At 42.5% G+C, this 15,100-nt stretch overlaps 1 protein-coding gene across 2 annotated transcripts in view; it reads left to right on the top strand.

Moving 5' to 3' along the window:
• Positions 1–15,100, top strand: part of BICD2 (BICD cargo adaptor 2) — a 60,922-nt gene that overhangs the window by 21,645 nt on the left and 24,177 nt on the right. For both annotated transcript variants that reach the window (XM_032120589.1, XM_032120590.1), the window contains exon 2: positions 14,377–14,589. In XM_032120589.1, the coding sequence (XP_031976480.1) occupies positions 14,377–14,589 (213 nt within the window). The remainder of the gene's footprint in view (positions 1–14,376; positions 14,590–15,100) is intronic.

Genomic DNA, 15,100 nt, shown 5'->3' with positions numbered 1-15,100 from the left:
GTCAAAGTGGTTACGGTTAGGGATGCATTTTATTCTGGCTTCATGTGGAATTTCAAGGTTCATTTTGATGATTATATGTCAAGGAAATAAAGGAAGAGGCTTGTGTTAATCTTGATTTCATCAGTACCTTGGTGTTCTTAAAAAAACCTTTGAAATTCTGCAGAACTGAAGTTGTTCGTCGTAATCGAAGAACCCAGTGTTAATGAACAAAGCCCAGGGCTGGAAGGTTAGGTTGTTTGTGTTTGCCTGAGGGATAACAGGAAATAAGTGTCTGCTTGTTACTTGATGCCAAATGTGGACATATTTATGATTTGAGTGGAGTATGTGATGAAGTCCGAGGTCTGGATGCCAGGTAGGTGGGTATCTGTTTATCATTCCTCAGGTGGTTGGAAAGTGAGTATCTGGAAATACAGTGTTCATGTATCTACAAAATGGAGGTAAATGAATGTGAAACTGGTATAAGGAATTTTTTTCTATCTATAGTACAGAACAAGAATTTACTTTATATTTCAGGGAATGGCCCAGGAGCATAAAAAGCAAGCAGGAATCTTTCTGATGATAGTACTTGCTAACATTCTTTAATTATTAAAACAAGATAGCACTTGAAAGAATCTACATTAGAGGTACTGAAACTGCCCAAGGTACCATCAGGCCTGAACTTTGGAGACTGTGGGTTTGCTCATAAGGTAGAAAACAAAACTGAACTTAAATCATGAAAAGTGTTTCAATGTTTGGAGAGAAGAGGCACTTGCTTTGCAGCTGATAGTCTCATGAGAAAGTGGTGATGTAGGACCTCTCAGATGGCCACAGAGCAGTGACACATCTGAGGATAACCTAGGTGCGGTCACTTTAGGTGCGCTGGATGCTGCTAGAGTGGGCTTGGACAAAGGGGCAGGATCCATAACATCTTCAGCACGTATGTGACGGTGTGCAGGTCCCTCTGTTGTGCTGTTTTAGCCAAAAGTCTTGCTCTTGCCAGTAAGGAAAGTGCCTGTTATTGCTCTGTTTTGACAGGTATTCTGCTCCAAAATAAGCAGAGACTGCTGTAATCCTGACAGGGCCCTGTAAAAATAGCTGTCAGCTTGCTTGTGCTGCCGTGTGCTGGGGGGCTTCCTCCCCTCCTGTGTGGTGCTGCTGGGACCCCTCCAGAGACGGGGCCCTAAGGGAAGCCTCTGCTTCCTGTTTGCCAGTGTTTAAGTCATGCACCGGGGCTTCACTTCCTCCTGTATTTTGTAGTTCTCTCTTTCCTAATCCTCCCCTTTACTCCAGAAAGTGTCCCATGGAGTTGAGCAGATGAAAATGCACTTGTCCTCCCTTTTTTAAGTGATGGTAAAACCCTGTCCCTGAATTGTTTCTGACACTGACACCATTGACAGGCAGACATCTGAGGGCGCTGGGCAGTACCTCACCAGCCACACGGAGTATAGATTGAGCTGGGTGCTCCGGATTAACTGGTGCACACCAGTGACTTGGCTGTGTGGCTGTTGCAGCTGGCAGTTGCTCGCTACAGGGTGTTTGTAGAAATTGCATTATGAGAAGAAGTTTTGTCCCTCTCCCTTCTTGCTTTTTAACCCAGACCTTAAAACAGAGGCTCAAATATGTCTAATGTTTATTTTTTTAAGCAATACACGACCATAATGGGCAATGGTAAGTGAACAAGCTGTAGTTCAGTGTGAAGCGTGGATGTAGGCTACAAGCAGAGGGAATCGAGAGACTCCTCTGGAGTTGTAAGTACTGTGCTAGTAGGACACAAAAGATTATGCTGTTGTATTTGGGTTAAACTCTCTGGATTTTTGCTTAGGTTCTAGGGGGGAAATGAGTTTGTTATTTAGGTGTAACAAATCCTTAATGAGAGGTCAATTAGATAACAAGAAAGTGTCTGCTTTTGCCATGCAGAACTAGCTACCAGTGGTACATTTGATGATATGCCTTGTGCAGTCGTGTGTGCGCATGTGCGTGTGAGAATGGTGGAAGACCACTAAAACCAAAAAGCCTGACTAGTAGTTTAGGTTTTTATAAAGCTCTTCATGCAAAGGTCCATGAACAGCAGAGCTCACATGAGCACAGGTAATTTTGACATATTCAGGAAGTGATTCCACACTTAGCATTAGTCTCCTTTAATACTTCAGTGATTAAAAATCTGCTCAGGTATTTTAAATAATTAGTCTGAGTTTTTAAAATTTATTTTGTTTTCCCCCAAAGTGCCTCATGTCCTGGTTCGTTCTGCTACCAGCAACTAACAGGTATTTATATGTACTGGGCTGTGTTTATGCAGCCGTATTTCTGACTCCTTGTAGAGCAGGGTTTGTTCACAGAAGCCTCTACTATTGTCACATCAGAGGAAGCCTCTATGCTGATAAACAAGCAGCAGGGTAATAAGCTGTACATTACATATGTTTTTCAGGATGCAACTTACTTCCTTGTGTTATTTCTAGAGTGGGTGTGCCTGCGCAGCAGGCAAGCATTGTTCTTAGGAGGATTCCTCATGCAATGAGATCCTAATGCTATTAGCTATTGTATTAAAAAAAAAAAGGAAGACATTTACTTGAGTATCACTGAAGGATTTCGTGCTTACTGATAGCCATACAGATAAAACGTCCTTGGTTAGGGAGCAAAGCCAGTGAAGAGGATGGAAAGAGTTTTCTATCACCGCTCTGTGTGTGTGTGTGGTCCTTTGGTTACCAATAATTAAAGAGCGAGTGGAAGCTGTGCCTTCGCATCCCTAAACTCTCAATCTTGCTCCCAGTTAAAACAATTGTCTTCTCGGTTCTCTAATTATTCAAATGCTGGGTTGGGGCAGAGGAGGTGAGAGAGAGGTTAAACTTAATTTCTTGGCACTGGCTGCGGAGCCAGGGAGCAGTTCCTTTGGTGCCAATTTAAACTCTTGGTTGACCTTGTAGAAGCCTGCAATTAAACATCGGTTGCGTAAGTAGATTGTGCTCATATGTAGTAAGTAATCTTTCTTGTGTGGGAACAAGGATGTTCTATCTTATGCTTTATTTTTATGCTCCTTTTATAGAAAAGTAGTTCATAATATTGCAGTAACTCTTTTTTAATTCTGGAGTTAATCACATTGAAGCACGTTCAGCAGGCTTTTACGCCAGTACATGGGCAGCCTGATACTCCAAATTTCTACAACGTCACTTTGTTTCCTTACTGTGTATTACTTAATGGTCACCTAAGGATAAGTGAGCTCTGCTGCAGGGTTGCGCTGCAGTGACACTCTGGAAGGTGTAATCCTTCTCCAGCTCACACCACAGCATTTTATGGAAGGCAGTGTAGAATTATTTTGTGTGTTAGCTGGGCTTTCACCAAAGAAAGTGTAAACCATTATTTTAACAAAATGAAAGCCAGACCAAGGACTGGATTCTCTCCTGGAGTGTGCACAAATCTTCACCATTGCATGACCTCTTGGAAAGTGCTTGCTGTCAGTATGGAGTGGGCTGACATGGTGGGAAGTGATGTAATGTTTTGAAAAGCCTCACAATTTCACTGAAGGTGCCAGATCTCCTGTGAGCTGTTGTTTGTGAATCTATGCCTGCTGCTTAGTTAAGGTTTCTGTTTGGTCCCTGGAGATATTTGAGTCCTACTCCTAAACTTGTGAAAATGTGAGAGCTTTTGCCATGGTGAGGAACAAATGAGGAGCTGAGGCCTGTATGAGTGTACTGGCATCCAAGTGGTGGCTGGTCCCAGGCTGAGCATGGGCTGGGGCTGTGGATGAAGGAGGTGGTGGTGCTGGGCTGGAGATCCAAGATTGCCAGGAAGAACTTGGTCACACCTGCTACTTGCAGGGCCACACACATTCCCAGTGCATACGCCCGACAGACTTCAGGAAAACCGTTGTGTTCAAATAGAAAAAAAAGATTTTTCTTGCGAGTCATATGTGGGGCAGTTAAACTATTTCCATTTTGGTCTAATGTGAAGGACAGAATGCATATACTGGCTTTGCTAAATATAAGTTGGTTTTAGTAAGTTTATAAGTTGTCTTTGGTAAGTATAAGTCCTCCTAACTTTAAATACAGCTACATACACGTTTAGAGGACTGAGATCTCATTTGATTTTTCTTTCATGCTGTTGCAGAATCTTTTAGTGGTATTGTTGTGTTTTAACTCTATCCAGCCTCCAAACCCCACACAGCCACTCTCTCACTCCCCTACCAGTGGGATCAGGGAGACAGTCGGAAGGATAAAAGCTAGAAAATTTGTGGGTTCAGATAAAGACAGTTTAATAACAAAAGCAAAAGCTGTGCACACAAGCAATGCAAAGCAAGGTATTAATTCACTGCTTCCCATGACTGGGCAGGTGTTCAGCACCTGCAGGAGAGCAGGGCCCCATCCTGCGCAATGGTGACTTGGGAAGACAAATGCCTTCACTTCATATGTCCCTCCTAACCTTCTTCTTCCCCCCAGCTTTATATCCTGAGTATGTATCTGAATATGATGTCACATGGTCCGGAATATCCCTCTGGTCAGTTTGGGTCACCTGTCCTGGCTGTGTCTTCTCCTAGTCTGCCAACTCTCTTTACAATATGGCAGTACAAAAAGCAGAAGAGGCCTCGTCTCTATGTAAGCCCTGCTTACCAATAAACAAAACCAAATTATATCAACCCTCTGTTCAGTACAAATCCAAAACATAGCCGCTTACTAGCCACTGTGAAGGAAATTAACTCTATTCCAGCTGAAACAAGCACAATAATGAAATTTCAGCTGACCCTGAAGATAGCATTATGATGCACAAGGCTCAGTGAAAGGGGACACATTAGCATGTGCATGGCTGGTGTTACTGAGCATTAGTTAGCACGTACCTCACTGTCAGGTTATGTCTGTAGGTTGAAGGTGATATTGAAATTGGCCAGATAGAAACCTTCTAACACAGTTTTGAGTATTAGAAAGCAGGCATTCTTTATTGCAGCCGCGGTCGCTTGGAGTATCCCTCCTCTGTCAAGTGCCCTGGTAAACAGAGTTTTTAACATACGCACTGGTTACATATTCATTAGCTATCCCTGCTTACATCATGTGTACGTGTTACTTTATTTTACATAGTTGCACTCGTTATTGGAAGTCCTTGTATGTTCTTTGGGGTATTCTTTGATGGTCTTCAATTTCTGTTGTCTTTTTAGGTGGCTGTTTCTCAACCGCTGCTTTTGAGTAAGTGCAATATCATTGTTTTGCATGGCTTCTGCTTTGTCAGCCTTATCTATTTCTGCAAGGCTGCATTGTTCCCTTTATTTGATAAGAGTAAAAAAATTGTTCTATTCTACTATCCTTATCAAAGGTGAAGATGAGGAGGAAGGCAGTGATGTCAGCAGAGGTACTCCATGATGCGTTTGCTCAGTTTCCAGTGATTTATTGATCAGGTGCTTACTGAATAGCAGTGGGTATCTTTTCATTAGTAGCACTAGATGAAAGTTTTTTCTTCTATGAATTATGACAATAAAGGCTGTGTGAGGCATGTACTTAAGATAACCCTGCATTGTCCTTTATGAAATGTGTAATTTCAGTAAGATGTTGTTGAGTTTTAAGTAAAGAGCTAACATTTTAAGAAGGAACAGGCTGCTTCTAAGTTTCTAGTGTCCACTGCACCCTTTGAAGGTTCATAACATATCTTCTCAGGACTAATTATGGGCTTTAGTGAAATTATTCTTAAAGGTCAGCTGCGTGTAATACTTAGAGATCACTGCTCCTGGTTTTCAGTTTCTAAAAATTATTTCATTATAGGTAATACCTACATCAAGTTTCTGCACTGTTATTTGTAATGCATGTCCTGACAGGTGCTTAGTTCGAGTGCCTGCAGAGGAGCGACAGTCTTAACAGGACACCACCGTTCAGAGTCCATTTGCAGTCACTTCTTGTTTCATATGCAGGGAAAGATGACCCAATGACCTGCTTAACAGGATCAGCTGATGTTGTGAACTGGCCTGTATGAATAAATAATTCCATCAAATTTAGCAGAAGGGTTTAAAAATTAGCAATTGATGATCAAATTTCCTGCAGCATGACTTCTGGGAAGAGTGAGTTTGAGCTGCGTTTTGATACCACAATGGGCAGGTAAGGGCACCCTTTGCACTTGTAGGTAGAAATTTCTAGCCTCCTCTGCTGTCAAGCTCCTAAACGGTGCTGATGTTCAGCAGCATTAACTCCTTCTCCTGCACGTCTCCATCTTTCTTTCCTTTGAGGTCTCATCTGGAGCTGTGTAGATGTTGCTGGCAGCAGTTCATTGATCTGTTATGATGCACAGCAGAGAAAGATGCCTCAGGATAGCTTGTTTTATGTTTTTCCTTAACACATCAGACATAAAGTTATCCTGAAAGGAGTACTTTTTTCTGTTGGCTTGTGTGTCATTCCACCTCGACTTTCTGCTCTCACGTGCACCTTTTCTTTATTTATAAGAAAGCACAAATGTATGCTCACGAAAACTTCCATTCCTCTCTGGTTTAAACTCAGTAGAATGCGATCGGGTCCTTTCTAATTCTCCTTCCCTGCTACAGTTACAGTAATTTTTATTACAAAAAAACCCCAGCTAAAACCAGAATCCCAAGCCTTGGCTGAGTGCCCATTGCAGTCACTGAGAACAACTGGAGTAGCTGCTGGTTGGTACTTGCTGGAGGGCTGTGCAGAGGGCTGTTGGCTGTGTGGCTTTCCTGGGAAGGTGACTAAGGAAGAAAGCAGCGGCAGGTTTTGAGGTGGCCATGGGGACACCGTCCTGCCCACTGTCTCCAGAGCAGGACATTGGGGATGAGGAAATGCTCCACACCGTCAGTAAATGTACTTTTGATGTCAGTAGTCACATGTGTTTGTGAGTGACAGAGACCACATTTTGGGAGGATATGTATTTAGCTAATTTGTAGCGTGAGCTTTGAAACAAAAGTAGCATTCACATCAAAAGCAGCATTCACATCCGCGAGGGTGGCGATGCCCACAGTCTTTCATGGCAGTGATGAATGACAGTGGTGAATGAAATAGCTTGTGAAGAATGTCCTTGGCTTTTAACTCCAAGCTTTCCAAGACCACTGCTTGGAGGTCAGAGTGGACAGTAATGAGTCCTGGCAGGGCTGGCTTTGCTCCCTTGACACCAAAGGGAGAGAGCATGTGTACCTTGATCACAGTTTGGTGCCTGCAGCTGATGGAAGGGAGGATGAGTGCTGATCTCTGTTAATCAGTACAAAGCCTCCTGAAAATAAAAAAGACTTGAATCACTCTTGAGTAGTGGTAGAGAGCAACTGAAGGAGAGTGTCTTGTTTGATGTTTAGTCTCATGACTTTTATCCTTGTTTTTAAAAAAAGGACATCTTGATTAATGGCACCTCTTTTTATTGGGGGCTTGGGTTCTGTTTAATTTTTATGGGTAAACCATTTTTTTACTGCGAGAGTAGCTAATGATAGCCTTCTGAAAGGGGCAGTTTCTGCAAATCCTTCTTGATCTTCAGCACAAAAGCAATAGAAACCCATCTGCTAGAGTGCTCCCAAACCTCACCACAAAGGTGAGTAGGCACTTCTGTGTGTGTTTCCTCTGGTGATGGATGTACATGGTGCTGCTCTCCTGGTGCATGCATGCATCACTCTGCTTTTCAAACTTGATTGAGAAAGTCAAGGAACTCTTTTCAGACAAGCTCTCCTTTATTGCCTTTCTCATGTATTTATGTCGGCTTTTCTTGTCAATGAGTTTGAAACTAATTCCTCTTCTTCCTAACACGCATCTTGGAGGAATGTGTCCATGTTCTGGTCTGCTTGTGGTGGTGCAGCAGCTGTGTTAATGTGACTGAGATAGCAAGAAGTGCTGAAGCATCTCATAAACATCATTGTTTGAGTGAAGGAAAGGGTTAATGCCTCATGCTGCTTCATCTGTTGAGGGTGGTTACCATCATATAGCAGTGTTTCACTGCAGAGAAAAGGCCAGTGTGGCATTTACTAATGACTGCCCCTGCTGCTTAACATTTCAGCATCATGTTTGGCTGGATGCGCAGCCTAGAAAATGGGAAGAAATGAGGAGATGAACAGGTAAGGGAGGCTTCATTTGAGAAGAAATGAGCATGGGGATCGATAATGTCCAGAAGTTGATTTGTATTGTGGAGTTCTGTGCTCTTTTAAGATTTTCCTCCCTCTTCCTTAGTTTTTCAGCTCATATATAAGCAATTGTGTCTCTCTGCCCCCTCCCTACTTCTTTAAATGGAGAACACAAGCTTGGGTTTACTTGACAAATGAATTTTTAAGCAATTTATCTTATGAAATTCCTTCACTGATATATTTGTGTTGTTTTCTGCTTGCTTGGGTGTGTTTCTGCATGGCACAGGAACCTCCCTGTCATTTTGACTGAGTATGAGGGAGATGTTACTTGCTCTGTTTCCTCATCTGTGTCATCTGAGGGCAGGTGGGCTGTGACTTTCCCTGTCAGTATATCTGCTTTAAGCAGCTATGAGACTTTTTTTTGCCCTTCCCTAGTTGCCATGGTTCAATGTGTGTAAGAAGATAGGTACAGAGTGAAGGTAGTGCCCTAGAGACAGTGCAGGGCAGCCTCCAGAGCCTCTAATGATCCCTGTCCAGCACCTGGATTCTGGTCAGCTCTCAACAGGCCTTTAGGGACACCAGCTCTTTGCAGAGGTTCGTAGAGCGTTTGAGATCACACTGGGTTTGTTGAGAAAAAGCCCTTTCCAGCATCACCTTGGGGGGTTTTATTTGATAGTGGCATCCCAGTATTTTGTGTTAGTCTTGATTTTAGCAGTCTAGTTCAGGAAGTCCCAGAAGATATGGAACCATAACCAGCATACTTTGGATGATTTTTGGGCTAAGTAGAGGTCAGGAGTGACATACCACAGAGGCTAATAAGGCAGAGCTGTTCTGATTTTCCTGAAGGCCCTGGAGTCTTGCTTTTGAGCAAGACTGAGATCAATCTTTGCATCTCCCATATCACAGCAGCTGTTCTGAGAGAAGCATTTGGAATTCTCCAAGAAGCGTATTTCAGAGATTCTTCACATTTCATGCGTTCAGTGAACAGCTGTGCTGTGATAAAGAACTTTCAAAAGGTCATGGTTAAAATCTTAACAATCTTTTTAAGAACTTGATATCTTAGCAGTATGCTAAACTTCACAGAATTGGGAAAACTTTCTTCTCAAAGCTTGGAGTTTTATAGGAAAGCATCCTTCACTGTGCTGGGTTTCATGCAAAAAACTATCTGCATCTGCGTGATTGAGATCTTGTTCCTCCTGCAACATAAATAGATGAATCTGTGTAATCATCAAACCTAGAGGAAGCTTAACCTTTTCTTAAGTCTGTCTTTTGGAAATCAGTACTTTAAACTCAGTCTAAATGTAGTTTGATCCAGGGCTTCATTTGAAGTGAGCTGGGTTTGACCATTTTGCGTAACATTGCAGTTTTTGGATGAGTCTGCCTCATCCAATTGCTGTCCAGATCCTTTTTTCCATTTGTAATTGTTGTGGAGAGCTTTGATTTGTTGAGATTTAAGACATCATTGTCTGAAGATTAAATTTGTATTAATCTCCTTGATTTAGCAACAATATTTTCTGGGCTATTTAAGAATATGCTGGCATGTGTTTTCTACATGCCTTGAGTCTGCTGATGTAAGTAATTCAGCAAACGTGAAATTTGATTTAATAGCATTTTCAGTACTAATTTTGGTAAACCTTCACCAGCAAATTAAGGTAAATTTTCCCGTGGGTTTCATGTTATAATTGGCCTTTGGGAAAGGCTGCCTAGTGTATTTGAAATAAGAGAGGAGAAGGACCTCGTGGACTGGCATGTCTGGTAGGGGATGGCAGCTTGACCAAAGGAAACCTGTCAGGGTTTCAGTCGATTTGCAGCTTTGGCAGCAGGTTATTAGCAAGAGCCTAAAATTAGCATCCAAATGATTTGGTGCACTTCTCTAAGCTCGCTGCCCTCAGACCACATAAATGCGAGCCCCCAGCTGGGAAGTATTTCATGTTTGCCTGGTCCAGAGGTAAATGGCTATACAGAATTTGGGGTTATCTGTTACAGAATTTGAGGTTGTGTGTTGGGGGTTAGAGGTTCATTTATGTTGGTTTCAGATGGTGTTAAACCCAAGGAGGGCTTTTGATGTGTGTCCCGTGCAGCTTTCTGAAGAGATAGTTGTGAGTAAATTGTAACCTTTGTCCAGCAAAGTGCTTTCCCATGCATTGACAAGCACAGCTGAGTAAATAGCAAGACAGCATTTCGGTTCATGAACTCTTTGATTTTGCTTTTGCCCTGATCTTGGGAATCTGGAAGATAAGAACTTTGATAATCCCTTAACATTAGTGTCTCGTAATTCCTAGAGGCAGCTGTTGAGCAGAACATGGTGTTTTGCTGTCGCGATAGAGGGGAAACCCAGACGCTCAATATGAGTGATCAGCAGGAATCCGATGTATTGATTGTACCAGAACTCCTTATATACTAACAATAATAAGCTTTATGCATATTCGTAACGGCGCATTCTAAGTGGTTCACGTCGATTAAGCTGATTCTAAACCCCTCCTTAGACCCCCCTTTCGTGGTCAGCAGTTCTGCCTTTTTCCCTGGCCTTCTAACCACAGATGTCCATTGTTTTGCTGCCAAAACCTAACCTTGCTGGCTCTGCAAATAAACCCATAGTTCAGCAGTAAGACTCAATGGTGGTTCAGTTACTGAGCAAGATCCATGTAATATTCTGTAACTTCAGTTGTTACACAGGATGTGTGGTGCATTGTCTTATGAGACCTTGCTCATCTAGCTGCAAGGGCCTATGTGCCCGTTCCCACGTAGTCAGCTTCTCAGATCAGTAAGCTGCAAAGAATCTGTATATCCTGAATCGATATGTCCCTTTTCACGTGACCAATCTCTCACAATTCCCCCGTTTATATTAGTTTGAGCAAGCAAAACTCTCTGAGTTAGTTGATCTACACGTTTGGCTAAACAAGAAAATATAATGCGTGCTCCAAGCAATAGCAAAAGTATGATGCCGACTGATCTAAGACCTTCTTTTATGAGACTTACGGCTCAAACTCCAAGTCCTCCAAAGGTCCCTTGAAACCATCTATCGAAAGGACTCTCCTGAACAGTGAGCTTTTTGGTATGTTCATTTTGCAGCCCTCACATCAGAAACTTTTATTTTGTGAAGAGATATTCCAAAGCCTATCATTCCAATACAACTGTGAATACTTTTCTTCCCTAGTAGACAGAAATAGAGGTTTTGGAAGAGGAGGAAGAACAGGGTAACTTTGACTTCTGCTTCTGTGTTTTAGATAATGTTAAAGTAAAAATAGATGGGCAGGTGCTGGACTCCAGGATGTATGAAGGTTTAGGGGTTTCATGCATAGCAGTAAAAAGTGAGTTTTCCTTTTACTAGCTTGATTTAAGACAGGTCTGGGCTGTAGCTATGGCAGGTAATTGCATTACCCTGTAATTTTGCACAATTTTGTTAAAAGTTACGTTTCCTGTTCTACACAGGAATTATGAAAATGGTTTGTAACAGTGACGTCTGAGGTTGTTTCTAAGTACGTACAAGAAAGATAACAAAGCTTGGTTAGAATGGGAGTGCTTTTCAAGTGTTCTCTTTTAAATGCATGCAGCTTGAATTGTTCCAGGCTGCCTGTCCTGATGACCATGGCTCTTAAGGAGGTTTCTGATGTTCTCTGTGTGTCACAGTCCGTTTACTCACAGTTCTGTACTCCAAACAGTCATACTCAAGCTAATGGCAGGGTTTCTGCTGACACTTCACAAGCACGCTGGCTGAAAGCAAATAATAGCCTTACTGCGCAGAAATAACTGTAGCCCACAGAGAACAGCGGCTTCCTTTGGTGGGAGTGACCATGAGCTTGTTTCTGTTAGTGTGTGTGAGCAGTTCTGATTTGGTTGGGTCAACTGTGCCAGCTGGGACAAGCCATAATAAAGGGCAGTTTCTGAAATGGGAGCCTCACTGTTGTAGTGAATGGAAAAACCTCTCACACATAAAAATAGTGATAACTTATTGAACTTCACCTTGCCATCACCAGAGAATAAGAGAGTTGTGATTGATGTCTCAAAAAACAGTGAATGGTTGACAGTGGACCATGGAATTAACAACACACCTTCAAGCCTCTGAACAAAAATACACATTCTTATACGGAAATGTGGGAAACCTGTAAACTGATGAAAAACTGTCGTGTAAGAGTAGATTTTAAATACAGAATTCATTGCTGTAGGATTTTACTGAGGCCAAAAATGCATAAACCTCTGAAAAATAAAGGGGTATTTTACATGGATAACTCAATGTTAGTAGCTCTTCCAAATTTACATTAAGCATTCTCCTTCGAGGCTTAAGGCAATCTCCAGCTTGGGGAGATTATGTGGTTTGTTGCACCTTTCTCTGAAGCATCTGGCATTAGCCTCTGTAGAAGACAGGATATTGGATTAAAAAAAAAGCCCAGTCTCATCCTCTGTGGCAGTTTCTGTGTTTAAATACTTGCTGTCAATTGTGACTTGGGCAAAATGATGATAGCTTCTTTCCAGATGTTAAAGACACCCAAGGCCTAGCATCTGCCTTGGAACTTTCACAAGCAAATTAGTCATTATTCTTAAGAATCCCTCCCTTAGTGGCATTACTGAGCTCCTTGATGGAATTATGCCTGGACTCTGAGGTCTGGCTGATCAGCTGTGGCTTTAAGTGTCCTGAGCTTCCATTTGCTATTTTGGCATCCTGCAGCTGAGCAAATTGTGCTACTTCACTGGGCAAGGAGATGCCCATTGTCCCTTTCTCTGTGCCAGAGATTTGTCATTCATGCTGGTCTATAAAAGGTGGATCTTACACTATTCTTTTTTCCTGTAATAAGTTATTTGAGGAGCTGGCATGCTTTTGGTTATCCCTTTAACATTTATGGAGATCTTGGGTATTAGGCTTTTAAGCTGCTTTATTGAAATTCATTTGACAAGGACTCGCACAGATGGTGCTTTCTGTCTGAAATATGATACTTTTTAATTTCCCTTAGGTCATCTTGATGAATCTGGTGAGAATTTCTGCAATGGATATGTCTCCTGTATCTCTGACTTGCTTATCGGAGATAAAAACTTAGTCTGATAGGAGCAGTATCTGGGTGCCTTAAATTGTAGGCAGAGCTAGCATACTTGATCAGCTGTTTCAGCCCTGGTATAGTCAGTAGTTTCTGTGTTATTAATGTGCCTGCTGTAATACACAGAAGTAATAAAACACTGAAATCTGTTTCTCTTCAAAGCAGATTTGTTTTTCTTCTCTGATGGTATTTTTCTGAAGAGCTGGCAAAAGATGATAAATTGAAAATGCATGACTAGATAAGGAGTTTCATGAGATGCTTCTCTGTCCTTGACTTGGCCTGATATTAATGTTGTCTAGGAAAATCTGCCATGTTTTGGCATCCCAAAAAGATGCTAGGGCGCCTGAAAGCTCCAAATACACCTTGGGTTGGATTATGGTGCAAGAGTGAAGATCGCATTTTTAATCTCATTGAGTATGGCTGATCTACCAGGCAGTGTGTTACAAATATAACTGCTGGAAGTGGCCAGCTCTGCTCTCCAACATGTGCCAGTGATAGCCACAGGCTGTTCCGTACCACAGCAGCTGGGGTGTCTGTGTGGGCTGGGGGCACATGTGGAGAACACTACCACAAGGGCCATCACCGGAAAGGGTTTTAAGCAAAATGAAAACCCCCAAAAAGAAATGTGAGGAGGCAAAATAATGCCAATTTCAGGACTAGCCAGAGGCAGGCTGTGCTGAGTGGGTTAGATTTCTGACCTGCCTCTGAGTGCCTTTGCTGGCACACTGCTGGCGATTGATGTCTCGAGCTGGCTGGGGGATTGTCCGCTGACCTACTTCAGCCAGCGTGACCCCACTGGCTTAGCCTGGATCCGGACCAGCTCTGCCGATGTCGCCAAGCCCAGGGGAGGGGGCTGTATTCTCCAGCCAGGAGCAGCTGCAGGGAGCTCCCAGCCTGGGAAAGGAAACAGGCTGCTAATACCAAATGTGTTGTCAGTGATTCTGGTTTTGTAAAAGCAAATCTGACCCCACTATAGAGAATATGTGCGTGCAGCAGTGCCTGGTCATCTTGCAGTCGTCTGGTTGAAAGCCAGTCTTGTTTTAACAGCAGAGTCAAGTCAGTACATTGTTGTTTCCTCCCACAAGGGTTTATATGAGGTTCTGCTTAAGCATTCTGCATCACAAAACGCTGTTTGGGTGCTGCGGTTTACTTTCAAGGGCACAGTGTTGGCCACTTAGTAGCATTTGGAAATCTGACCCCAGAACTGGAGGGTGTAGGAAAAGGTTATGTTCCTTTGCCTCAAAGAAATATATGAGGGTAAATGTTTTCAACTATTTAAAATTGAAGTTACTTATGCAGAATTATAGGTTTACTGATAAAAGATGTGTTTTCTGACTGTCCTAGGCTTTTGGACAGGCCCATACCAACCACAAGAAGGTAGCAGCAGATGGAGAGAGCAGAGAGGAGACCCTGATTCAAGAATCAGCTACCAAAGAAGAATACTACATGAAGAAGGTTATGGAGTTGCAGACAGAATTGAAGCAGATCAGAAATGTCCTTGCCAACACACAATCTGAGAATGAACGCCTTAATTCTGTTGCACAGGAACTGAAGGAGGTGAGTGAAGATGCACAGGGTGCACTGCAGCTTGGATTTGTTACATTTTCTGGTGCTATGTAACCAAAAAAAGGGCAAGATTCTTGAGCTGAAAGGTGATTTGACAGACACATGGCCGCATGTTTGGCCATGCTGGTGCTGTGGGTACTGCCCAGCAGTACCAGTTCCAGAATTGCTGCCTTAAAAAGCAGAGAAACCTGTTTAGGCCAATCACAGAGACCCTTGGATGTACTTTTTCTGCCTCATTCCCAGAGCAGATTTTCTTGCTGCAAAATATTTGTGGCATAATTTCCCTTTTTATCCCTTTTTCCTCCCTATTTTCTGAAGGTGTGGGATTATAACAAAACACTGAAGTGCGCAAAGAGAGGGATAGTAAAGTTTCTAGTCTTGTGTTTTCTCTCATGAAGTGATGGCTTTTATGTAGTTGCTTAACATAATACTTGAAAGTAGCTTTGACCTTTTAGTGTTTTACTACTGAAACCACATATTTTTAAGGGGAAATAATCACTGA

Source organism: Corvus moneduloides, chromosome 11 (genome assembly GCF_009650955.1).
Source record: "Corvus moneduloides isolate bCorMon1 chromosome 11, bCorMon1.pri, whole genome shotgun sequence".
NCBI lineage: Eukaryota > Metazoa > Chordata > Aves > Passeriformes > Corvidae > Corvus > Corvus moneduloides.
The sequence above is the reverse complement of the archived record's forward strand: the minus strand, read 5'-3'. Positions and strand labels throughout refer to the sequence as shown.